Source organism: Labrus mixtus, chromosome 19, assembly GCF_963584025.1.
Source record: "Labrus mixtus chromosome 19, fLabMix1.1, whole genome shotgun sequence".
Lineage (NCBI taxonomy): Eukaryota > Metazoa > Chordata > Actinopteri > Labriformes > Labridae > Labrus > Labrus mixtus.
The window spans coordinates 4884037-4910515 of NC_083630.1; the positions used below are offsets into that span (position 1 = coordinate 4884037).

General features: G+C 42.6%; 1 protein-coding gene across 6 annotated transcripts in view; it reads right to left on the reverse strand.

Moving 5' to 3' along the window:
• Positions 1 to 26479, reverse strand: part of mpp7a (MAGUK p55 scaffold protein 7a) — a 147675-nt gene that overhangs the window by 78550 nt on the left and 42646 nt on the right. For all 6 annotated transcript variants that reach the window (XM_061064133.1, XM_061064136.1, XM_061064132.1 and 3 more), the window contains 2 exons: positions 11623 to 11741; positions 45 to 122 (listed from right to left, as the gene is read on the reverse strand). In XM_061064133.1, coding sequence (XP_060920116.1) covers positions 45 to 122; positions 11623 to 11741 — 197 coding nt within the window. The remainder of the gene's footprint in view (positions 1 to 44; positions 123 to 11622; positions 11742 to 26479) is intronic.

The following is a 26479-nucleotide window of genomic DNA, read 5'->3' on the forward strand; positions in this document are numbered from 1 at the left end:
GGAACGTATGTATGAAAGGATACTTTATATATTCTTAAACTTACATGATGGGCCAGAGCTGCAGCGTTGTCCAGAACGGGTATGGGTTTGCTGTCTTCATATTTCTGCAGCCATTCATGGATCTGAAAGGAAAGATTGTGCTCATCAGTAAGAGTGTCACAGAGAACGAAGGAGAGAGAGGAGAGGTCAATGTTGGGTTTGCAGAGGTTACGGCAAGGCCTCCCTGAGCAAACACACACACATGTGCACTGCAACAAGCACACATGTACGAAAGCATGTACAACCTCCGTTCGCACCGTCCTAAACGTGCACACACTCTCAGTAGATCAAAGCAAAAACACACCAAAAGCACACATAAGGCTCTTTCACACATGACTGAGCACCACAGAGTGCTTCTAAGTATTTCAGCTCGCTTATCCACTGCACAAACAATCCAGTTTTCCACCCTGCATTTGATATGCCCATGTGGCCTGGAGAGGATTCCAAATCATTTCAACAGTCTGGTTAAGTTGGCTAAACATTTCCTTATCAGTCTCAACGCTGCAACTGCACAATGTTGAGAGACGAAGCTGCGTCTCTGGAGAGTTTCTAAAATGGAAAGTATAGCCTCGACTCGCTGTAAACTCATTTCCACACACAGAAACACTTCATCAGTCAAAATCTGAACACAGAAGGAATCATTTTTTTCACACGCTTGCAGCCACACACATGCAGCAAAACATACGGGCATATACTTATGCATCAGGCTACACACACACACACACACACACACACACACAGATACAGACACACTAAACACTGCATGATCCCCGTTGTGATTAAGGAGCAGCTGTGCAGGAATGTGTTGACAGCATACAGGCTGCTGTCAGGTCCCATCAGAGATCAGACAGGGACGACTATCCTCCCAAACAGCCGCTCCTCACTCTCCCCCTCAGCCCAGAAGAGTGAAGAGGAGCTGGGCCACGGCTCTGACTGATAGCTGGGCCCCCCTGTCCTGGAGCCTGCAGCTGGATGTCCCAGAAAACACTCCACAGGAGGGTTGAAGAGAGGGCCCTGAGGCTGAGGAGAGAGTGACAGAGAGGCCCCTGGGCCAACTGTATTTCTGAAATGTGGACACACACACACACACACACACACACACACACACACACACACACACACACACACACACACACACACACACACACACACACACACACACACACACACACACACACACACACACACACACACACACACACACACACACACACACACACACACACACACACACACACACACACACACACACACACACACACACACACACAGAGCAGTTTCAATGTGGCAGAGAATCAATGAGTGAGACAAAAAGTGACAAGAAAAACAAAACGCTGTGAGCAGCTACAGATGTGCGCAATTAAAAAATGTGTTTAACAAATGTTGGACATAAATCCTTCTTACTACAAAACTTGCGTTTATTATCTAGACAGAAGTGTCACCGTGGATCTGAAGAATGCCGCTCGAAAAAGAGGTGAATTTGAGATGACACGATCACAGGCCAAGATCTGTCCCCGCTAATGACATCCTGCGAGGAAATGTTTTCCAGTGTTTTGGCCTTAGCTAAAATGTGAGCTCTGATAAGCAAAAGAACATGTGCAGATGAGTCCGTTTGAATCTGTTTGAGTTGTCATCTGTCTTTGATAACCAACAGAGAATACAAAGACACTAAAAAAACAGTATTCACATGGCCTTATCAACAGAACCAGCGTTAAACTTCCCAGGATATGCATAGCCCTCTCTACACATCAAACTTTGGCTCAACTTAACAGGTACAGCCAGTTCAGCTCGACTTAACCACACACTCTCCCGCTGTAAATCACAACCAGTTAGGACTGTGACTTAGCCAACAGAGCAGGCATGTTTCAAGGTCAGCTGAGAGGTTCAAATCCCTGCGTAAAGCCGACATTACTCGGCTATAAAACATGGTGCATTAGGCGTGTCGGGGAGGTAATCTGTCAAAAGGCCTGAGAGAGGCAGATGGTTGAGCTGTAGAGCGCAGAGTTTAAGACCAGGTGACCCCCACAAAAGACAGACGAATGGTATCAGAAAGGGGGAGAGAGAGAGTAAGTTTGCAATGATGTGGAGGTGCAAGAACTTGTGATTCAAAAGTGTTGAGTTGATGTTTGGGAGGAGGCAAAATGAGGAGGCATTTGATTGGTGCAAATGAAACCGGAGTAGACTCAAATGTTTGAAGTCATACTCAAGTCTTTGTGGGTATTTTTTTTTTAATTTGTATTCCAAATTATTCTGAATTATTTCCTGATAATGGTGATCAGACACGAGAAGCATCTTAAACCCCAAAAATTAAATAGGACTACTACCACAATCACTGACAATGTTTCTGCTCCCTCTTATTGGTCTGTGCTTAAACTGGATCATTTTATTAGCCTGGATCATTTTAATACAAGCGTATAGGATCGTTTGATCGGTGTGTGGAGGCTGCTGTCTTTATTGGAGATCTCTGGTTAATAGGGAATATTATTTTTCTCGGTCATAATTCATGACATATAAAAAAAATGTTTCCAGGGGCCAAGCCTGATTGGGTAATTCAAAAAGACAACTTTATAACTGTGTTCGTTAATTGTGATGAAACTGGATCACATATTACAGATAAAATATTTCCTGGTCTTCCTCCTGAGATCCTCTGCCAAAACGTCCCTGGGCAGGTTTTCTACTTGTTTCCATAGTTAGCTCAGTTAAAGCTCTGAGTGGAAGATCTGTGTTTTACACCACTGGTGGAGGATCCCCCGGAGGAGGATTTTTCTCGAGCTGTGGTCCTGGCACTGGAGCAGAACAAGTGGACAAAAGAGCCGCACTTAGCAGAGTTACCATGAACTTGGCCAGACCAGGACTAACTAAGGCCAGTTTGGTGAAAGGGAATACCGGAGAGGTGATCTACAGCAGGTCTCTGACTGCAGGGAAAAATAAGATGGCGAGGTCAACCCAGAGAGCCAAACCCAGCAAGAAATCCCCCTCGGTTAAATCCTCTGTTTAAATCTTATTTAGATCGACAGTTTGCTTGGAAAAACAATTTGATTGCTGTGGTAATGGATAACATCCGGCTATTGATGACAACGGCATCCTCTGTTTGAAAAGGGACAAAAACTGTCAAAAGACTTGGCGGTAGAAGTGAGCAGAGTTGAGCTGCCGTCAGTGTGCTCCATGTTTCAGGGCATCAAATTCAAGACTGCCACTCTTGGGCAATTCCTGGAAATGTTCATGCTCATCTGTTTAAATTCACACAGCCACGTCATATTTGAATAGTGACTCTCTTCTGTTCATGAAGTCCCAACATCTCCACCCTGAGCTCTGAATCCTCCGTCTGTTCTTCTGCAGTAGAAGCCCGTAAAAGGACGAGGCAGGCAGCTCCGGTTACTTCATCTGTCCTCATCATCTTTGTACGAAAACAGATGAAATAGATGAGAGGCTGCCAGTTGTCTTCAGCACTCCAACATACCACAGTCCTAGTGACATCTGCTTAGGTAGTTGCAGCTCCGCCACCTCGGCTTACTAAGTGATTGTGGAATTTCTGCTCTGCTCTGCTCGGCGAGCAAATGCAAGATTGAAATGCTTTTATTTACAGTTCAGGAGATTTTCCAAGTGCCTGTCCATGACGCATTAATGCATTTTAAAGTCATTACCCTGCTTTCTGCAAAGCGCCTTCTCTGTCCCCTTGGTTAGGCAACAGTGCTCCTGGCAAAAGAGAGAAGTGGCCATGTGGAATAAAAAAAAATAACAGTGAAAACAGTGTGCTGCAGCCAAGGAGGGCTTAGCTTAAACCACATTGCAATTTAAGACACAACCAAATCAAAGACTAGATTTCTGAGGAGAGATGTAGTGCTAGGTTTAGGTAAAACGAGGATCAATATATTCTAAACTTATGAGGAACGCTCCCAGATGTAGAGGCTGAGACGAGATGAATGAATGTGCACCTTCACTGAAAACCTAAGAAATTCATGCTACAAAAGGAGCAGTGTGTGTCTGTCTCCTCAGAGGTCTCAGACTGAGTTGTGTTTGCTTCCAGAAATACCCAGCAAACTTAAAATAAACTCAGCAACATACAAGGGGGAGAACATACGAAGGGAAACTTCAACACAGGACAAAAGACCTGAAAGGATCCCAATAAAGATCGACAGGAGCGAAAACACAACATCTATCTTCGTCTACTTTAGATGATTGCTCCGACCGCTGCTCAGTATCACCGCTAAGGTTCAGGATCGGACACCTTGGAGACCTTTAAAGAAGTCTTTGGTCATTAAGTGTAGTCATTCAAACTGTTTAAATTTTCTCTTCATGATCAATGCCCATGCAATAAGAAGAAAACAATGGCTGAGGTAGAGAAGTATACCTTACAAACACTAATCCAGAGCCACTACTGCAAGCAAATTCTGGCACCAGAAAGAAGGAAATAACGAGAGCAAGAGTCTGATAGATGGAGAGGTGTGCTGATGGAAGGAGAAAGAGAGGTCTGGAGATCACAGGGCTGGATAGTGTTTCTGTTTTCGAGTCCTGCAAGAAGACTCGTGGCCTCTGGTTTATGTCCACTGCCCAGAAAACGTTAAGTCGGAACGGTTAGGTTTGACAATCTTTCTCTGACTGCTGTTTCTGTATCCACCTTCCATAGAGGATCCAGTATCAGGCTTCTGCTATTCCACCAGGGGCTGATCTCTTGTCAAGACACCATGGCATGGATGACTAGACCGAGAGAGGCGACAGGAAGAGAGGAGTTAGGAGGACGTGCAGGGTTGCAACTAGAATAGCTGCGAAATGATATGTTTGGTCAAGAAACGTTGAGATCTGCTTTCTCTTCTGTTACAGTTAATCAGTTCGTAAAGTGTTGGTATAAACCCTGCTGAGATGACATCAGGCCCTGGACTTTGTGCTGTGGTTCATAAACAGTTCTGCAGATGATATTATTAGAAAAGAAGCATGTCATCAACATGGCTAGCATTGGTTACTGACTTTAAAGGAAAGCACATTAATCAGACTTCATTATGCATCCACAATAAAGCATAGGTGAGGGAATTACAGGGCAACCCGTGTGTGGACAAAATGAAGCCAATGCAATCATTGAGTGTCCACTTGAAGCAGGCTGCAAAAAAAGTCACAAGCGTACACATTCTTACAGCAGAACATACGGAGAGTAGATTTTCTTGTTTTTTTGTACGCTCCTCCAGGAAATATCAGTTTTTCAGGAGTTTTCAGCAAGTGTGAAAGCCCTAGTTGACAACAAGATAAGCAGCTTGTCATAAATAATTCATGTAGAAGCTGATGTCCGAATTAAAAGCATGTGATTTCAAATTACATTGTGGTCAGCAGTGTGTCCTGAAGTCTGAGTTGTGAGGAGTCAAATGGATGCTAGACATAAATATGGCAAGATAACGGTCTAACAACTAGAAACGGTTGTGTGGCCATCGCCCTGGACTAGGACCTCAGATCATAGCAGTGCATTGAGGGTGTTGATGACACTTGGTCATCCAGCTGACTAATGGGCAAATATTCCAGTATTGGAGTCCTTACATTGTTAGAGAAGTCACACACACTCAGACACAAGCACAGAGCCTTTCCTTGAAGAAAATATAGAGTGTTCTGGACTCTGAGCTCGCCCCCTCTTTTGTTGGCCTGGAAAATGTGACAGCTAATTAAGAACCAGCGGTAGATCCAACGTACAAGAGAGATAGAGAGCATGGCAGAGGGCCAACAATCATGACAGGCACATCATTTAGATATGGGGATATGTTTCCCACTAACGGTCCTGGAGAAAGGGAACAGAGAGGCCCCTGACACACCTCTACAGACGCCATGGATTCTGTAAAGCCAGCATACAACAATCGTCATGAGGCACTGCCTATAACCCCACCACAAGTTTATGTTTGCATTGTAGCCTGTAACTTACCAGAAAGAAAAATAAAGAATGTGGCAGGATATAAGTACCTGGACGTGGTTTTTGTTAGACTAAGCAGTGATCACTTTGGTGGGCCCTCGGATCCCTGTGAGACCAAATGACTTTGCTGACTGGTTATTATTCAGCCCTAATTTAATCTACTGATTTTGTTGCACACACCATCCCAAATAATCACAGTTTCTATGGGGTTAAGGCATCAAAAATGCTTCTATACGTTAAGGAAAAGTACATCTTTGGGCAAAAAATAGATGTCTATAGGCCTCCTACATGGATATCAGAAAACCCTTCTGGTTTCACTTTAAGTCTTGTTTTCTCATAATTCAAGATCGGGGTCAACTGAACTGACCTTGAGTAATTGTTGGAGATTCACTCCAGAGATTTTCTTGATTGCCAATACAGACATTTGACTGATAGAATGGGGACTAGTTGATCTGCAGAGCTCTCCTCATTTTCCCTGTCCCCCCCCAGAACAATACAAATGGTTAAAATCAATGACTGCTAAAGGTTATTCAGTAGTCAACAGGCCAGACTGCAGCCTGTCTGCAGAACTAAGTAGTTTCCTCCTCCTTTCCCCGGCCTCTGCCTTGCCTTTGGCTTCTTTCATGAAGCTACTCGTCCATCGCTTTTGGCTCACTACAGAGACGCCTGTTTGTGGACATTGAGCATGATCTCTTCAACTTCGTTCTGTAGTGGACCATTGGACTCCAATGAAAATATTTGGAAGGAAGCCGAAGCAGGGTTTAACATTGCGAAGAAGGGGATTTATTTTGGATTCAACTGAAGATTTTTTAAAACACCTTTTGTCTGAAAGGAAATGTTCGAGCAACAAATGGCAAGAAGTTGAATTGCTGAAACCAAAGTCCAAACAAGTCTTTTAATTTACACCACAATTAAGGAGGCATGAAAAAGGCATTCATGAGGAATTTCAGAATCAGCACATAGTTGACCTGCTTCTGTCAGGGAGGCTAGGTGAATATAGATGTCATCTCTTTAAAATGATGGATGCCTCATTCCAAAGCAACCTGCTCACGTTTCTCATGTCTCTGGAGAGATCTTGTTCCCCAATAAAATAATAAATATAGACCCCCGAGGGTACCAGAGCGCAGAACCTGCTGACCACAGACAGTTAGAGTGGATCTCTGAGGTGGTATAGGTTTACAAGCTGAGAGCTAAACCAGAGATGATTTGCCAAGTTGTATTGTCTGTACTGGATGTGGGGATTCAATGACTACCAGAGAGCCATTGCAGCAGGGTGAGAGGTTTAGAACTATTTCCTTTCTGTGATCTTCCTTTGTAAAGGGTAAGGTAACTGTCCAAAGGCCACGTCTATGGCTTGCTTCAAGGAGTAGAGTTGATGGACAAAACAGGACCAGTAATAAATCTTGGACTGCTACCTATATCTTGATCCAGTTATTCATGGGATACCAAGTCCACACAAGGAATACAGTCCAGTTTGTCTGAATGTGAGCTCATTCATCAAAAATAGCTGAAACTTTCCATTTGGGTACCAGCGTCAGTGTAAGCGCGAAAGAACAAACTGGCAAGCCCACATCAATGATGCTGTGTAACAACGATACATGCGCCAAGCCTATTAGCAACTAACAGGAGCAGAATTTAAAGGAAAACTGACTGACCACAAAAAGACGGATCTCTGGGCCTGGCTAAAGGCCTGCTGACAGAAACTTGGTCTTGAAGGAGAGCCCCACCTGAGGCAGGTGGAAATTGAATATTGTATTATATTTCCTGTGGCTTTTGTGGAGCTGGAACTTGGCAGCAGAACAGTAACGTAGGAGGAATTTATAGAACGCACACAATTTAATTGAAATGAGGGGAACTGTCTGCTTCATTATAGCCACAGTACACTAGCTATACATGCCCACTGCTCATATTTCTTGTCAGCTCTGATCTGCACAGCTAAAAAGTCTGCAGAATTAGGTAAACTCATAAGCTCTAAGCCCTGTTGAAAGATGATATTAGAAAATATTTGTTTCATCTCTGACATAACAGGATTAGGAGGAACCTGAAGGCCTGCCCCAACCATCAGACAAGGACAGGTGAGGAGATACTGTACACACACACCTTAAGTCTAGTTCCAGCCTTTGTCTTTTCTTTCTCCATCTTTGACACTTCTTCCCCTGCTTCCTCTCACTCCCTCCAGACAGACTGACCAGTAAGTGATGCTCCGTAATTACCCAGGTGAGGCTTAAGCGTTTCCATATGAGCGACCGGGGCTGCTGAGCCTGTCAAATTAACATGATGTGTGTGTTTTCTCTCTGCTGTTTAGCCATTCCCAAAGTATCCCCCTTCACAGCCATGGTGGAATATGTGGATATTTGGTGGCTGGGCTTTGGACGATGGGGACAATTAAGGTTTTTATTAATGGTGTGCCACTGATGTTAGCCATGTTCACCTGAATGTAGGGTCTGAGCGCTGTAAGGCGAGATGGTTGTTCTGTAGTTTCCGAGTGTTTCAAAGTCTGCCTCTCCGTCCATTTGGCTCAATAGCTGACAGGCTGGCTCACATCTCAGTACCAAGTAGAAAGCGGAGGAAACACACAGTTCTGCTTGTCTGGACAGGGGCGGTTTTCATTTATGCCTCTGTGCTAACGATAAGAGACTCTAAACTCAGCTCAGTTTCCCTCTATTAAACAAAAAGGAAGAATAAAAATAGAAGAGGCTCATTTTGTTGGAGAAAAGGGGCTCTTTGATCTTTCACTGACGCATTTCATACTTTTTGTGGCTTTGTTGGCAAGACAGGCCCATAAGTCCAATGTATTGGGGGAATTTATTCTGCTACAGTAGCAATAGTGAAATGGGTACCATTAGAATAGACCATCAATGATACTAAGTGAATTGCACTGACACAGGCCCCTTAGTAAGAGACACTTGGTATCTCGCTGGCACATGAACAAAGTGGAATTCAAATTTTGTGATGGCATTTAGGGAGATGGTTTTACCATTCGAGCCTTTATGCACACATCTGCTTCCCTCACTGCGGTTTTTGCATTTGTTAGGCTTTGTATTGTAGACACATTTTCCTGTTTTTCCATCCATCCATCCATACATCACCACTAATCCACGCAACCAGTCTGCTATGGTCTGAGGACAATTTAGTCCCTGAGGGGAACCTCCATTTTTTGAGTGTAGCCAACAGATATCTGGATAACTGACAACCAGGGCAAATACTTCTGTTCCATTCATTTGTCACTGTTTACAGTCTAACTAGAAACCTGAGAAGGCAGGATCTAGTTTGACTTCAGAGATGACACTAACAACCAGGTAGCTAGCTCCATTTACTGTATGCAGATTAGGGATGCTCCTAACGACTAAATTCCTTTTTGATTAAATGCAAATGTAAATTCAGGAACAATATAGATTTTGTTGAAAGAAGAAAGACAAACTGTGCAAGAAATTTGGTGTAACTGCTCTTGAACTTCATGTTAACGAGCCCGAAAGGATACAGCACTTTTGTCTTAACAGCCCAAACACTTTCTCCACTTTGGATCCAGTTTAAATATGTAGCTATAATCAGGGTGTAGTTAGAGGGCGAGGAGAATTCTTGGAGCTCCACCCTAAGGTCTGGCTAAATATCACAGAAACATAATGCCACCTTCATTAGCATCATATTCTCTGCCCCACACTGTGCTGTGTTTTCTTTGGGGCCGGCGAGAACGAGAGCTTGGACCTACCCCTCATTATCCATGTACAAGATGCCTGATCCTTTGGCCATCCATAACAATCAAGGCATCCAATGAAACCCGTCTGGCTTCCTCAAGGCTCGACATCAGCGTTTAACTTCAATGTCTGAGGTGTGCCATAATACGGGCACTTCTACAAGCTTACATTGGCAGATTACAACCTTGATTCTGAGCAAACATGCTCACACAGAAAAGGGAGTGGATGAAAATTATGCAGATTTTTCAATCTAAATCGTCTCTGTGACATAATGACTGTGGCTAGAGAGAAAAAGAGACCACCAAATGTGGAAATATTTCATGCCAGAACATGAAAAACATTGTCGGGCATTTCTTCAAGATGGGGACAACAAAGGAAACAGTCAAACGTAGTTCTAACAATTATGGAAGTTTTTCTAGTAAATTGAGTAATGCAGCATGTTCAGTTATATTTAGAGCTAGAGAAAGAACTGAAGCAGCTGTTGTATTTTAGGGCTGCTCTCTTAAAGCTGATGATTTGATAGATCAGTCAAGAAGTCAAGATTTTGTCACTTGAATCCCTGAATGTCTTCTGTAGCTGTGTCATTGTAAATAGAGCAATGCAAGAGCAACATTACTGACGAAGTAGAAGGCCAAACTTTACAAACCCAGTCCCAAATGAGCTAAAATACTGATAAAAAACATTCAGAATTCAGAATCTGTGTATCAGCTAAGCTTTTCTTTGACCGAAAATTATGTCAGGAGGGGCTGGGAGCTGAGCTGCAGCTAGCTTATTTTTAAAGGTTCTCTTTTTAGGTTTGGATTCATTCATTGTTAATTGTTTTTACAGATAAATACACTCATTTTAAAGTCTACACAAAGACTCCACAACCTCGCAGAAACGAAGCTCCACAGTGATGCTGCCTTCATACTTTGATGGTGTTTTCAAACAAACACAAAACTCCAGAAAATGTTTCCAAATTTTCAGGGTGAGCTGCATGTGAGAATGCAAACGGCAGAATCTAAAACTGTCCTCAGACTGCCGGTCCCTAAAGTGGCACATAAAGTTGAGAGAGAAAAAAACATTGAAAGAAAATCAATTTATGAGGGCTGATATAGAAGTTTTAAGGTTGTGCTGGACAGAAAAAAAGCAGAGAATATACTGTAGCTGAACCTCCATTAAACCCGAATCTGATATGTCTAAGTTCTGAGTCTTATACAGCCATTATATTTATACTTAGAGGGAACAGAAACCCAATGTGACTCTATTCAACAGCAGGAGATAAAGAAGAAGATTGGCTGCTTGCAGAGAATCCCAAGTGCAGATACATTTACCGTTGGTCAGACAGGCTGAATGTGTTACTTTCATTATCTCTGTCTGCCGGTGAGCGTATAAAGAGATCAAGTTTGGTTCATCTTCCTCCTAAACTCTGCAGCTATCTGGATTAACGGGCAGTATCCGGACCACAGGCCCATTCATGCTGGCAGAGGGGGAGTTAGAAGATCTGGGTGGGAAGACTGTCGGAATGACAATAAACTGTGTAATGTATGATCGAGACGGCAAAGGGAGGAGGTCGAATACAAGAGTGCTGAGGAATATGTGAAAGTGCGAGGGTTTTTATGTGGATTTGAGAGGGACGGGGGTTCAGAGTCTGCCCCATCCTCAGAGAGGAAGGATGTGACTAAAAAGGGGGTGTAGTTGAGATTCTAAAAAGGCAACATGAACCATTCTGAAGCCAACTAAAGGTTGTTCATTTTAAGGATGAAACACTGATCTTTTGCTTGCTGTGTGTAAAGCTGGAGACTTTGTAGCGAGACTGTGAGTTAAACTTCAGTCAAAGAACGTATAATTAGCAAAAAATCTGATTTCTTTTGCCAGATGTTGATAGTATTTGTTGATTAAAGAAACGCCTCCAGGACTTAGACAGGCATACGTAAACTTCCTCTTGGAAAGCACAAATGTGCTGTCCCAGATATGGCACCACAGGTTTGTAAAGAGGAAAAAAGTCTTTGTTTGTTTCACCTTGACCAGCGACTGCAGGCTTCTCTCCCCGAACATGTCCTGGAGGAAGGTGTTGTCCTCGGGGCGGCTGACATGCGGCTGCAGCTGGGACGGCAGAGCGGCCAGCAGCTCGTACAGACCTGGAGACGAGAGACAGGAAACAGAGGGAGGTATGACTATGAGCATGAACCGTCACAGTCACATACAGCTGAAGAAGAGATAGAAGAAGAGAAGAACGTGTGCAGGAATAGATATTGAAGCAAACACAGAGAGAGTTAAGAGACGGAAGACATCACATGCAAATGTTTGATAATGGTATTAAAAAAAATGGATGCTATCTGTGTGTGTCTTTGTTTCTTCTTAGGATTGACTAGTACGAATGCAAAAGTAAAATAAACACACCGTGAAGTCCTGTGCAGAAAACCTACTCTAACATCACAGTTCGACTCGTCTCTGGGAGGAAAAGGAAACACATACGGCATTCGTCGCCCCTCTACTTCCTGCTATTGTCCCGGCATTTGTTGCTGTTCAAGGAACACTGACTGCTGTCCCCTAATCAGAAACAACTCCAAAAACTCCATGTCAAGCTAATTAAACTAACACGTTTTGATCCGTTCAAGAGTTCAACTTCGTATTTTATTTTCCAAACAAACAGATGGCGCACATGCCTCGGGATGACTTCCATCCACAAATCATCATCATCATCATCATCTGCAAACGGTTTCCTGAGCAGAGTGTGAAGCAGTTCAGGTCAACACCAGATTATCAGAGTGAGATTTCTTATTCCAAGCACATTATCCAATGTCTCTTAATAATTATAACCACAGTATGCTGGCGTTCCTCAGTGACAAAGTACAGCCCGGGGAACATTTTCCTGCATAATGTATCTAAATTATTTTGGATTAATATATATATCTAAAGACCATTTACGAATATCTGTTTGTTTTGTATCTTGACTTGTAATTTATTGCAAAACTTCTTTAAAGGTATCTGTGGGTTGTAAGATAATTTTGCTTCAAAAGATGTTTTGGCAAGTAAACTTTTCTTTTTCTTTTGAAAGATAATTTAACTCATTTTGATCAAGTTATATTTCCCCCATTTGATTTCTTTTCCTCTTGTTTTCAAGATTGGACTTTAAGCCGTGCAGGGAAGATGATTGTTTTTCTTAAGGTGCTTGTGTCAGTACTTTTTTTTTACTTTCAGTGTGGAATAGAGATGAACTGTTCTGACCTCTCTACATAAAATAAGTGTATTTGAGGTAAGTGATAGGAACGTTCTTGGCTGTTTACCATCTGATGTCATGAGCTCTCTTAGGTGAGTCGACTTCTGCTTCAACGCAGGCCTTTGTGGCCCGTATACAGCTCATCAAACAGGTTCAATCTCAATCCCTTCAGAATTAAACATGCTGAAAGAAATGTCCTTCAAGGGCTTAGAAACCTGGCTTATGCTAAGAATGTATATTTCAAATTTAATTTACAGACAAACAAACTGGAGAGCCGATGGTTTCAAGATTCAGCAGGGAAGGAGGTGAAGCCCTCGGAGGGAGAGAGAGAGAGCATAAAACCAGCAAGTGAGCGATCTGGGTTTCTTTCCAAACACAACACAGTACTGGATCACGACTGATAGCAGCAGATACTTGTTTGTTGCTGTGTTCTGGTCTTGAGCAGGGCTGTGATCCACTTAACCAGGGTCAGACGGCAGGTCCATACACAGCGCAGTCAAACCGGGTTTATTTTACAAACGCAACAGAAAGAAAGGCCCCCCCAAGATTCAAGCTTCTCAAACACAACCACACAGTGTTTGAGAAGCTTTGATGCAACACTGGTCATGTGAAGAAACTCTAAACACATTCACAGCAGAGCCATCGAAACGTCAAAACAAACTCGAGTGGCTTGGCTACCTCTCTGAGAGCGTCTTTCATCAGCGGACGCAGTGAAACAGAGGAAGGAGGGAGGGGGGGGGGGGGGGGGGGGGGGGGGGGGGGAGAAAGCGCCACAGACGGAGTAATTCGTAGCTGAAAGTGATTGATTGAAAACAACGGTTGACGTTGTTGGCTGGATAAATGACTGACTGGATGAACTGGCCAGCTCTCTGACTGGGTTAGAGCAAGTGTGTGCTGGCAGCTCAGAGCGTTTGGCTTGGGGAGCCGTGAGCCTGACTTAACTCAGCTCATGTCATGTGCTGCTTCTGCTGCTGCTGGGCAGTCAGATGGATGGAGTGTGATGTGCACCTCTAAAGCCTCTGCTTCTCATTCAGGAGGTGATTTGGGGAGGGGGGGGGGGGTTGAGAGATCTCTGAGCAGAGCACAGGATACATCATGGTGATATTCTTGCCCTGTTCTTCAGCTCACAACACAGACTCTGTGCACGGTTAGCACCTCATACCTCACTGCAGCTACAAACGCTCTGTGGTAAAGAAAGAAGTAGAACAAAGGAGAGAAACAGCCTGTGAACAAGAGGAGTAGTTCAACACAGTGTTTCCGATTCAGGTTAAATGTGGGATCGGGTATCACAGTGTGTTAAGACTGTGGTTTTACTGTGTTTGTGTTTAGTTTAGTTTATATTTGGTTGTGTAGATGTATCTGTGTAGATAGGTGACTGAAAATGTTTTTTTTCTTCTGGTTTTGATAATGGTTTTATGGACCTTTTAATACATTCTCAGTCTCCTGTTGTTGCCTGATGAACTCCTGTATTTATGTATTTAATTCCGCTCACAGTGTTTGTTGTTTCTATTGTCTGATGTGCCTGTGTTCTATGTTGTTGTTGTTTTTTTCCTCTCGTTGTTGTTCTCACCTGGCTGCGAAACAAATTTCCCCTCAGGGACAATGAAGTAAAGTTGAAGTTGAAGGTGTGCCCATCCCAGTTGGTGATTGTTGCCTTGACTTCCCACTCCTGCAGGTGATAGGCTAGGTAGCAAGTCTTCTCCTATTTAGCATGATGATTTCAGTGCGGTGCAGGGGGAGCCCCAAAGGTCTCCTCTCCTCATCCCTTTGTTTCAGAGCTTGCATTAAGGGTGCACTCACACTATGCAATCTGTACTGTGCCCAAGCATGTTTCATCACTAAAGTCCAGTTCATTTGACCAGGGTGAGAGCTCTGACGGGTCATCATGACTATAACTGCACAAGATATGTAGCGTTCCTTACATTTGGCCTAGTCTGAATTTAAATATCTGTTAATCACCTGGGAAATGAGTCCTTAACATCCCTAAACAGAATCATGATCTGTGATTGATGGATTTGATTGTTTCTGGTTCTGACTGGTTATCAGCTAGACAATCAGTCAGATTTATATGTTATAAGTTGTCTGTACTTTTGTCTTCTTGTTTTACAAAGTGTTTAATTGGAGCCAGGCCGTAGAGCAATGATAGAAATCACATCGCAGCCATAGACTATCACACTTTATCTGATGGGTGCAAAACTCTCGTTTCACAATCTGAAGGATGGAAGAAGTGATATCAGAACATCTCTAGTTTTATACAAAACACATGTGCACCCGTCTTTACAGCGACCCCGTGAAGTTTTACTCACGCTCACTGTGAGATATTCCCCCCCGGTATGTGATCACCCGGTGCCTGCTTCTGCACTACTCATTACCAGAGAGGTTGTAGCCTTTTCAGCTAACACAAGCCTGCAAAGGGCTCAGCCATTTACAACTTGGAACCCCCGACAGAACATCTCACATAATATATAAAAAAAAAAGATTTAAAGAGACATGGGATGAGGTGAGGGGTGTATGAAGGGAGGGGGGGGGGGGGAAGAGAGAGATATGGTAATGTCATCAGTATTGGCAGCGCTGAGATACTGGTAGGAGGAGATGAAGGGAGCGAGGGGGAGAGTGAAGGAGGGGGAGAGTGAGTCCCAAAGCATTATTCTCCCCAGGTGCGAAGTCTCCCCTCCTGTCTACACCCTCAATGATTCAATTCTTTATTCCTTTTGACAACAATTCTTTTCTATCCACTCTGGGAAACCTAAACAGGCTGCATGATGGAAAACACATCAAACTCCAGTAAGTGACCAGGAATAATGACATAATGGGGGGAAAAAAAAGATAAAAGTGAAGCAGCCACTGCGTTTGCCTTCTTGGGTCACTGTGTCAGGCTGAACCTTGTGAACCAGAGAAAATCCCAGTTTTCAAACAACAACATAAAGAGCCGCGGACGAGTCAGGAGCTAAACAAAGACTCGGCAAAGCTGAAATTAAATATAAGAAAAGTACAAGTGGACAAGTGCAGAGCAGAAATGGAGGGCAAGAAAGAGAGAGAGAGGAAATGAGCCAAAAACCAACCACAGTGGTGAAATCACTGTGGACACTATAAAAAGCATACTGAAGGAATATATCCTCAGGCCAGATGTATGGACACACGTATAGATGTGTAACATCAGAAACCATGTCAGCATAGACACTTAGAGACAAAATGAGAGAGGGGAGAAGAAAGGAGAAACGATGGAGCCAAACCTTCACCACTAAAGGGTGGACTGACTTGTCTTGCAGGGCTTGCCTGGCTTCATGCGATTTGTTTTGGCCGGACTTTTCCGGACCCTCTCGTGCGGCCGCTGTGTTCTGCGGACCTGGCAGTGTTTTCTTGTTGTAGACCACTAGGTTCTGTTGTGGCTAGTCGTGGACGTGCCCAGTCCCGAGGTCCATGAGACCATCGTGATGTTGTGCAGAAAGCCGACACGGTCTTCAGAGAAATCAGAGAGGCTAGGGCCTCCAAAAGCTTCCAATACGGAGGAAGTGACCACTTTAACTGCCAAACAGCACTTCCCGTCCCACGCCCACACCTCCATTGCGGTCAAAGAAAATAACAGTGTTTTTCATGGATAATTTTTATGTAAAACACTCAAAAAAAAAATCCCAGACAATGAAATGCATTAAACATGATCTGCATCAAATTGCTAGTCACAAAGGTCAACGACCTCAGGGTTTTTCTGACGGGGAAATTACAGGGGCTAATCTGACAACACAGAGTTTGCATGGTCGTAAAATATGACCCTCTCCATGACACTGTAATTTCAACACTGTTTACTTACGGACCACATGGGCTGCTGGGAGACCAATTTATCAGTCTGTGCATAACTTTACGTTTTATGTTGGATTGTACAGCACGGATGCTGAGGGACCCCCATTTACATCTTGTAACCAAAGCACATACAGAAAGACAAACTGTCTCTCTGTCTGCTCAAGAACGAACTTGTTCGAGTACAGGAAATGAACGCTGGGTTTCGACTCAATTTCCTCCCTCCTGCACTTTCTCCCAGGTGCTGAATGAGTTATTGACCTCACTTGTGTGTCCTTCAGGGAGCAAAGAGAGCACGATGTGTGCGAGGCTGCTGGAGGAAGAGAACTGTGACAACATGTGGGAGCAGGTCGGTATTTCAGACACTACCTCGTGAACATGCTACAGAGCCGTGAACAGGAAAAAAGTGGCAGACTCGGGTGGCTGCAAGAGTAGCAGCTGCAGACTGTGTGGACTGACCCACTCAGGGTTTGATTTACCTCCTCACTCTCCATATGAGAGAGGAGGGAAGTGTAAACCAAAAGCACAGCAAGGGACCAAAAGCATGGAATGTCATGGACACTTTATGGTCAATTAAGATTTGGCTATTCGATCTACAGGTTAGTTCACTGTGCAATCCCAAACTAGTGTATCAGCCTTCATAGTCACTGTGGTTTTTAACCATGTCTGCTAAGGAGTAAACGTTTGAGGTGGCTCAAAACAGCTTTATTTATCATTTTATAACGGGTTCTAATCACTTAGTCCATTTGTTTTAGAGAGGAGGGGCCCTCTATGGATTATTTGACTCCCAGTAAAAAACATGTGGATGACACTAAAGAGCAAGTTTTTAAATGGTTTGTCAAGTATCTGTTTGAACATTTGGTACAACTTAAAGAAACAGCAGCGCTCGCAATGGTTTTATTTGACATAATGAAGTAGACTTTGGGTTGGAACTTTAATGGAGCAGCCTAAACTGTGACAGAGAGAGCAAAGAGGAAGAATGAATTGAAGCAATAATCGACATAACATCTGTGATGCATAGTGACACAAACAACATCTGATGAACACGACTGTGCAGACAGAAGAGAGAACGGCATTAAGGACAAAAGATTGATGGATTTCTGCAACAGCAAAAAAAAACAAAACAGTGATGATTCCTGCACTTATGTAAACACATTCTGTCCAACACAGAAACTCTAGACAGACAGTGGGTAGGGAGAGGGATGCCAAACATAAGGAGAAGTGTTTAGGGTCCCCTGTTCACAGCCAACAAATAACAGGACACAATCTGTCATCAGCCCACTGCTGCCTTCCAGCCTCGGCTCGGTTGTCTAGCAGTGACTGACCTCTTTCTAATATTTTATTTTAACCAAATTAAAACAAGACTGTAGGAGGCCTTGATTATCTATACAGATTGACCAGATGCCCACTCAGTATGATCACAATGATCATACTGTGAAGATGGGTTCACAGAGTCCTGACAAAGGAAGTTACATTGTTTAAACAGTGGTTGAGCCTCAGGACCAACCACCAACTCCTTCATGAACAATCATGACCCAAATTTCAGATATTTTTCAAACAATCGGATTTATTTAATGGGAAATTGTGCAGTTTGGACCTCAGTCAATACAAAACATGTGACAGAAGCAAGGAAACAGAACAAAGCTAACATGTTTAAAAATGGCTTCTCGTACTTTTGGACACAATTTTTATCTTCAAGACACACATTCACGACCCACAGAAAGCTGCTCTGCAACCAACTTTTGGGTCCCGACCCACCAGTTGAGGAGCAACTGGTTTAAAACATTCACTACAGGTTGTTTTCAGTGGTAACATAGATGTTTTTTTTTTACTTTTTTGTACCATTCAAAGGCTATGATGCTTGCAGGCAGCTCTTTCTAACAGAACAGATACAGTATGCTGATAGTTCATCAGAAAGGTCGCCATTGGAGGATTCAACTAACCAGTGGGGTAAAGTAACCGGTGAGAAAAACATTGCTTTCATGGTCTCCATGGTCTCTAAAAGGGAGCTGGGCAGATGCAGAGCCAGAACAGTGAAATACGGCAACCTTTATTAAAATGCTTTTGGTTGATGCACAGCAAAAACTCTAAAAGGCGTTAAATCTTAGGAAGTGTGTTTGCTTAACTTCTAGTCAAAAAATGTCTCATTACACTTATCAGAAGCCCCATTCACATAGCAAGTCAGGTGACAATACATTTTCAAGATGGTACAAGAAAAAAAAGGCCTGAATTGCTTGTATGACTCAAATTAGATGCTATTGAAGCAAATAAAATGAACTTATGTTCCATGAAATGTGGTCTGTTTCTTCTTTTAAGAAACGTGATTGCTGCATTATTGGCTTTTAACATCTTGAAATAAAATGTTTCAGGTGAAGGAGGCTTGTATAAAGTGTAATGAGATGTTTTGAATAGAAATAAGACAAACACATTTGACATTTTAAAGTATGCCTGAATGAGATCATGAATGTGCTCTTGCATGAAAATATAATTCGATTAAAGGTTTGGGGACTTCAAATAAGGTAAAAGTATGTCTGGACAAAGTGACTATTTGACTGGTGCAGCATCATCTAGCAGACATCAAATTATACAGTAGAAGCTGCGGATTAGCTGAGCAGATGTGCGATCTTTCAACATAACTTACAATTAATCCAGCAGTGCTCTACAAGGGAAATAACAGTGATAGACCATGGGGAGGGATAGTATTTAAGGCTGGCCTATGAACATAACAGCAGCAGTCTGCGCTCCATTCAAGCCCACAAGCCTCCCATTACCAGTTCCAAAGACCAAACCACTTCTCCACATTAAAAAGGTCAGGGGACCGAGCCCTCCAATATCATCTTCAAGAACATTTCCGTGTCACGGTCTCTGAATGACTCCATCATTCAGATGGAGGGGGAAAAAAAGGAGAGAGAGTGGCTTTGCAAGATGTTAGTTAGGGCTCCACGGCATGGAAAATGACTTCAGCAAGTACAGTGCATCGGTCCAGGTGCAATCAACCGTCCCTCCGATCATATATCGACTGTTTCACTACCACAGGCTGAACTCTGGCTGCGTGTCATTTAAGGGCCTTTGCTGAGATCATGCCTCATTCAAGGGGGGGAGCAAAAACAATCCAGGCTGCAGGACCTTATCAAAGTTGGATTTCAAGGCGGGATAGGCCAAGCTTTTCAGAATGGATTTCCTTTATTTCATCTTATTTTCAACATGCCATCAAATATTGGTATGAAGTGCCTCACCCATCCTGCTCTATGCTTCGACACACCTCGACACTTCAAAGAGCTGTCAGCACATTGGAGACAGAGCGCAGGACAAAAGTACACGTCTAATCAACATAATTGAAGGCATATAGTCTGAAGCATGGGTCAGCAACCTGAAGAGCTGGTAGTGTTTTCTTCTACAACAGATTTAACAATCACACAGCAGAAAAGTGAGGCTTGAGTGGAAGCACCTGCACCAGAGCAAAGAGGGAAGTTGCTTGGTAAAAAAAAAGAAGGAAACTTGGAATCAACTTTCTTTCAACTTTACTTCCAAAAGAAAGTCACAAATAAATAATGTTAGGACAGATGGAGAGGAAGAAAGTCATTGACAAAGAGAGATGAATGTGCTGTGAAAGATGGAGAACAAAGATGGGATGGAAGCGCCTGAAGTCTGTGGGAAGGCCGAGTTTGGCAGCGGCCAAGACAGCGATGAAAGGCCGCTGTTTAGACTATTTTAATTCAACTAATCTTAGATCAACTCGAACATGATAGACAAAACACAGAAGCCACAACAAGCCCGCCAGATCCAAATGAACTGCCACCTCTGTTTATTGTGGCAACAATCCTTTCTGGAACAATCCTGCATGTTTCTGTCCAAAGCCATGGCCAGCAGCTTATTTCTACCCGGACAGCCAGAAATATCAGAGGCAGACAAGCCAATACCACCTACAGGTTTTAATCTGCTCAAGCATTTATAGCAGGACTTTGTCATTTAAATGTACTCTCACATCTCCTGCTTTTTTCAGTCTTATAAATGGGGGCCCTGACAGGCTGGAGGCATAGAGGTTGGCTGACATTATCTGCTAATACGGACCCATATATCTGAATCGGTGTTGTCAGTTTACTGAAATGCTCTATAAGCTTTTTCAGAGTTACATGTAAGACGAAGAACCCACACTTTAAAACAAATGTAAATATCAATCAAATATTATTTAAGTATTGAGTGTCGGAGGACAGCAACAAAGGAAAATAATTGAAAAGTCTATGGAGCACGATTTATGTAGCTCTGTAGACGGAGTGGAACCGCAAAATCACCCAGCTTCCAAAAACTTTAAGGAACCCCTTAATCTGGTCTGTTGTGTCTGTGCGTGTGTGTGTGCGTGTGTGAGTGTGTGTGTGTGTGATGAATAAGTATATGTTTGTGTGGTCAAGGGACTTATACTTATACTAGGGCAAGATGGATTTGGGATTTTTGGGACAGATACTGATGTAGATGTTGGGGAGAGAAAAAATCTGATACCGATATATGGGCCGATATCTTTCTTTAATCTATGTTCGATCTGTAGATATATGATATACACATTTATTGCGTTGTTCCCTCAAATGCAGTTATCAAACACTTAGTGGAAAAGATATATATCTTGAAGACAAGACGGTCACTGAGCATGTTGACTCAGTTGTTGTTTGACTGGTGAATAAATCTAGTAATATCAGTGAATATCTGAGATCAAATTAGCCGATACCGATAGTCACTGGATATGTTAATATCGGTCAATGTTATCGGCCGGCCAATTAATCGGTCAGGCTCTTCAAAGTACCTGTGAGATTACAGTATTAAACGGTATAGTACTGTAATTGTGAAAGAAAGGGAAAACGAGGTGTTTCAAATGAAATTAGATTTTTTTTAAATGAAACTATTATTATTAATAATTATGTTGAAACACTGGATGTACTGATGCACTCAGACTCTTACTCACTAAATAAAATACAAAGATATAAATATGTATAAAAACAAATTGCATGGATGGAGTTGTTGCATAATTTATCCAGTGTGTCTGGAGTTTGATTCCATAGTCAATAATTCTCTCAGCACATGACATGGAGCTGTAGTGCTCTGTTTTCTTATGTCGTGTAAGAAAGCCTTTGAGCATCTCTTCATAGTAATATTGGTAGGAAATGATTTCACATTAAACGTGGAAAATGTCCGATGAGCTCGTATCATCCTCGTTGGGACTCTCAGGGTTGGTAGTGGAACACAGCAGAGGGTCCGTCAAACAGTTTTCGGCCTCTTTCTAATGCAAGTGAGCATGCCCTGTCTGCCGACGAGCGTTTCAGTATCCTGTGTGCTTTGGAAGGTAACAGCGGAGGATGTCATCCCAGCTCGACAAGAAGCAAAAGAATGTTTCTTATTCAAACAAATTAAAGTCATCATTCCTCCCTCTCAGTCACACTCCCCAGGTTTCTTTCTTTTGCATCTGCTTCTCTTAAATGCTTTTTCACTTTTTTTTTTTTTTTTTGTAAAACGATGTGGAAATTTTTGTTCTGATGTAAGTGGAAACAGGGAGCTCGTCCAGTGGCAACAAATCCTCGTGTTTCAGTACTGTATCATTGCGGCACAACGCTGGCTATTCACCCGGGACCACGACAAATGGCTGGAAGCTCCCGGAGGAACAACAACCCCCGAAACCCCCCGACATCAGCAGAGTCCTCCTCCAAACCTTCCTGAACGTCTCCCAAAAGTTGAAACCTGCCAAGGCCAGATGCTTTGGATTCTTTAAATCAGAATAAAAATATTAACCGCTGACCTCGACAGAGAAAAATATATACGATGACACTCTTATCAAGTGGTTCATATTAAGACGTTTGTGTTTCTATATGTGCATTTGTCCTACAAAAGAAGTATGTGGAAGTAATAGAAATATCTGCATCTCATTACTCAGTTTCAGTATAGAGCCATCACCTTCTCCAACAGGGAGGGTTCAAGATCGGCGAGAATAAGAAAGCTGGAATCGCTCATTCATCACTCTCGCACAAACATGCACACTTGTAGCCAGTGAGTTATTAGTGTATCTGGTAAAAGAGTTGTCCCTTCGAAAAGATTTCCATGTGTAGTCTCTCATGCGAGTGTCGCCCGCCTCCTCTGCAGCTGTGCATGACTGAACCACCCTTATCTTTAGGCGCAGTGCGGGGGCCGTAAACCTTGATAGGACACGCAGGTACGGTTTACAATAACACAGTTAACTTTAATAAGGTTAATAAAAGGGCATCGGGGTCTTTAGAAGTGTGTGTGTGTGTGTGTCAGGATCACGGGCGGGTTACGGATGCAGGGTTTAAGGGGCACCATGCTGTGAGTGTTAAAGCACATGGGGGGCTTGTCACCACACAGTTAAATCAGGTACAGCTTTGGGCAGTGGGACTCGTTTAAAACCGGCCAATTTCAAATCACAGAAGTTGATTAATGACCGTTTGATCGCTGAATCAGGAGGAAGGTGAAACGGTAGGATTGGTACCATTTAATAAACTGTATTTAAAGCAGATATATAAAGAGTCATTTAAAAAAAAAAAAAAACATTTAGCTTTTCTGTTTATGAAGATTTAACGTCATGAACTCGATAGTTTAAAAATCAGGTCCCAATTTATTTCTGACTTTTATTTGTTTTCTGTTTTCATGTGTGTAATATGATTTTATGGATTTTAAAATTATCTAATGTGCTTTTATGCTGAATCTTTTTTTTTTAATATGTTTTCTGTTTTTGTTTCTGTAGTTTAAGTTGCTGTGGAGCACTTTGGTAGATGTCAACCTTTTTAAAATGTGATTTAAAAGTAGGGGGTTATCGGCTTTCTGGATATCTTTTGATTGTATCGCAGAATATGATATTATATTGTTGATTTACGTAGGTGATATGATTGACAGGTGGGCTCATCAAAACCGGCCTCAGCTCCAGCTCTCAGCCTGTCGTTAGGTTGACTGAAAGTTAGACTGAGACAGGATTTTCATCATGGCGGCTGCTGCCGATGAGCCTCCAGAGCATCCTGCAGTAACAGATGGATGACATAACTCAGGCTTCAAACATTTTATGAAAATAATTTTTTAGATGACAGAAACCGAGCCATAAAATAAATTCCATTAGAATCACAGGACAGGAAATTGAAGTTGTACAACAACATAGAGAAATCTTTAAAAAATGCTCTTTTTGGCCACTAATGGCTGGATGTCAGGGGGGACTCTGGGGACGAAACACTACATTGAATTGTTTGATTTGATTTAAATGAAATACATTATTTTACTTTAACCATTTTGAATAATGTCAGCAAGGACCTATGTGAGAAGATGTTGCATTTGAACTCATCAATATGCAAAAAATGATGTAGAAATGTATCAGTGTATAAAAGAGAGCTTTAAGGTTTCCTGTTTGTTCTGATATCTCCAGCTCTACATTTTTTATTTTCTTTCCCGTTCCACCTCTCCCCCTCAAACTAACAATTCCACCACTAACCTGCAATCACATAACTGCAGCAACAGGGAGGAAATGGGGCTACAAGGAGCAAACACCCACTCTCTCACCGGGAGGTTCACTGACCTCTGAATGGCACAAACCAGATGTTGTGAGTCTCTGGATTCTGCAGAAACCTTTCAGAGTGACCGAGAAAGCTACTCATCTGAAAACTGCATAAATGAAATCATTCTTGGGGGAAAAAGGAATAAAAATAGAGAAAGCTCCCAATCTGCACACAGCCAGCTGCTTTTACTGTTTAATTCTTTGTGATTGTGATTGGGCACTTTCGTATTCAACTGGTTCCAAGAGAAAGAAATGTCAAAACAGACGTTTCACAGTATTCAGCTGAGAGCGAGGACAAACATGATGAATTTGTTGCCTAAAAAACCAAGAACTATTCTGCTGAATATTTTCATTTTAAATAAAACAACAATTAAATTCAATATCCATGGTAAGAATGGCAAGATAAGAAACAAACTACATTGAAAAAATAACAAATCTTATGCATTAAAAGAAATGTGTTGCTAAAATGTTTTCCAATTGATTTCCTTGTTTGAACTAGTACTAAAAAGTAAATCATACAATAATGCAGATTATCTTAAAGCAACACCCATTTAGTGCGGTTTCTCCTTCTTTAACTCTAACCCTTTTTCCACTAAAAGATCAAGGGCTGACAACTACAGCGCCATTTTCAACTTTTTAATCAGACATTATTCTTGATTAGTAGGCTACCTATAATACAAGTGGTGACCGACAGCGGTGTGACAATGGTCTTCTCGTATCATAACAACAGACTACCGCTGCCTGCTGGCATGGAGAGTTATTTCCTCTCACGCATGCACAGATCATATGTGGTGGTTTGCTGTCGGCTGTCGGCTGTAGTCTTTGCGGTGTGTTCAAGTGCAACTTTTTGGCCAAGACAAGACATTGTGAGGCGACAGGAGACAACGCCACAGGCGACCACTATTTCTTTGCTGTCTCCTTGGTGTGTCAGGGCCTTTAAATGTCTTGCTCTGAATAAACTAATTGAACGGCTGATGTTCCATCTCTGAGGCCTGTGGAGGTAATAACACAGAACTTTAGAAGAAATTAAGACAATATGATGAAATCATCATATCTATCTTCTACATTGGTGTTTTTGTGTCCCTGTCCATGTTTATGAGTCTCTGTATTTGTCTTTGAGGTTCACTTCACATCCTGTGATGCTGGAGGCGTATGTATAGATTTCTGTTAGCCCACAATAAAAATGCAGCAACACACGCACATCCACAGTGTACAAAAAAAAAAGGATCTGGAAACTTGACCTTGCAGCTTGTGGAGTTCAGCAGGGAGATAAATAGTGAGGAACAGACAGAGGGAGTGGGCTGGGTTTGTCTGTCTGAAGATCCCCGAGTGGGAGCTGAAATAAACTGAGATGAGTCGAGCCAAACTGAGCGGAGGCGTAACAGTTATCTATCCCCGACCGAGCCCACAACAAAACAGCTGAACAGGAGGAGAAATGACTAAACAGCAGTGGTCTGGAGGAGAGAGAGAGAGGAGCTGGAGAGAAGCTGCATAACTCTGAAACAACCCGCACCCCCCCTCCAGCAGAGAACTCCGGTTAATCGGAGCTTTGACTTATTGCCCGCATGTCTCTGTTGATACAGGCTCCACATTATCAGCCCTGTGAGGTGTTTGCAGAATTAAAAGTTCTTTCTCGTTCTCTTCTTGGACTTCTTGCTGGATTATGAATTAATGTGTTTGTGTGTACCAGGTAAAAGGAGCCAATAAAATGTCTCGTAACGGCCTCCTCAACGTGGGGTAGGTTTTTCTACATGTTGAAGGATGGTGGTACTTCTTGGACACCCTCAGACAAAAATGTTTCAAACACCCAGAGCCGTGCAGCAGCCAGCATCATCAACTAAAACCCTGACATGAATCAGCTTCCAAAGCATTTATTAAAAACCTAAAAGTCACACAGTGAAATAAGTCCACAGTAACCCAATCACTAGGTCAGCCTCTCCAACGTTCCCCTCGGTCTTATTTCAAGACCAGTTTCCAGCCTTTTATTGTTTTTTAAGTTTATTTTCTCACTTTCTTTTGGTTTCACTTATTAGAATCTAATTCACACAGAGCCTGTTGTTTATTTGGGCTGGGGTGGAGAGAGAGAGAGAGCGAGAGAGAGATGGTATGATCTTACATGTGCCCTGCATTCGTCTGCTCTCGTATTTGCTCTCCAAACACTCCAATAATGAACATTTTAATAAGAGCTACACCTCCTCCACACTCGCACACTCTCCAAATCTGCTGATGAAATATAAGAGCTGCTACTAAAGATTATTTATGTTAATGATAATATTTTCCTCAACATTTGAAAAGAACAAGCACAGTGCTTCATCCTGTGAATG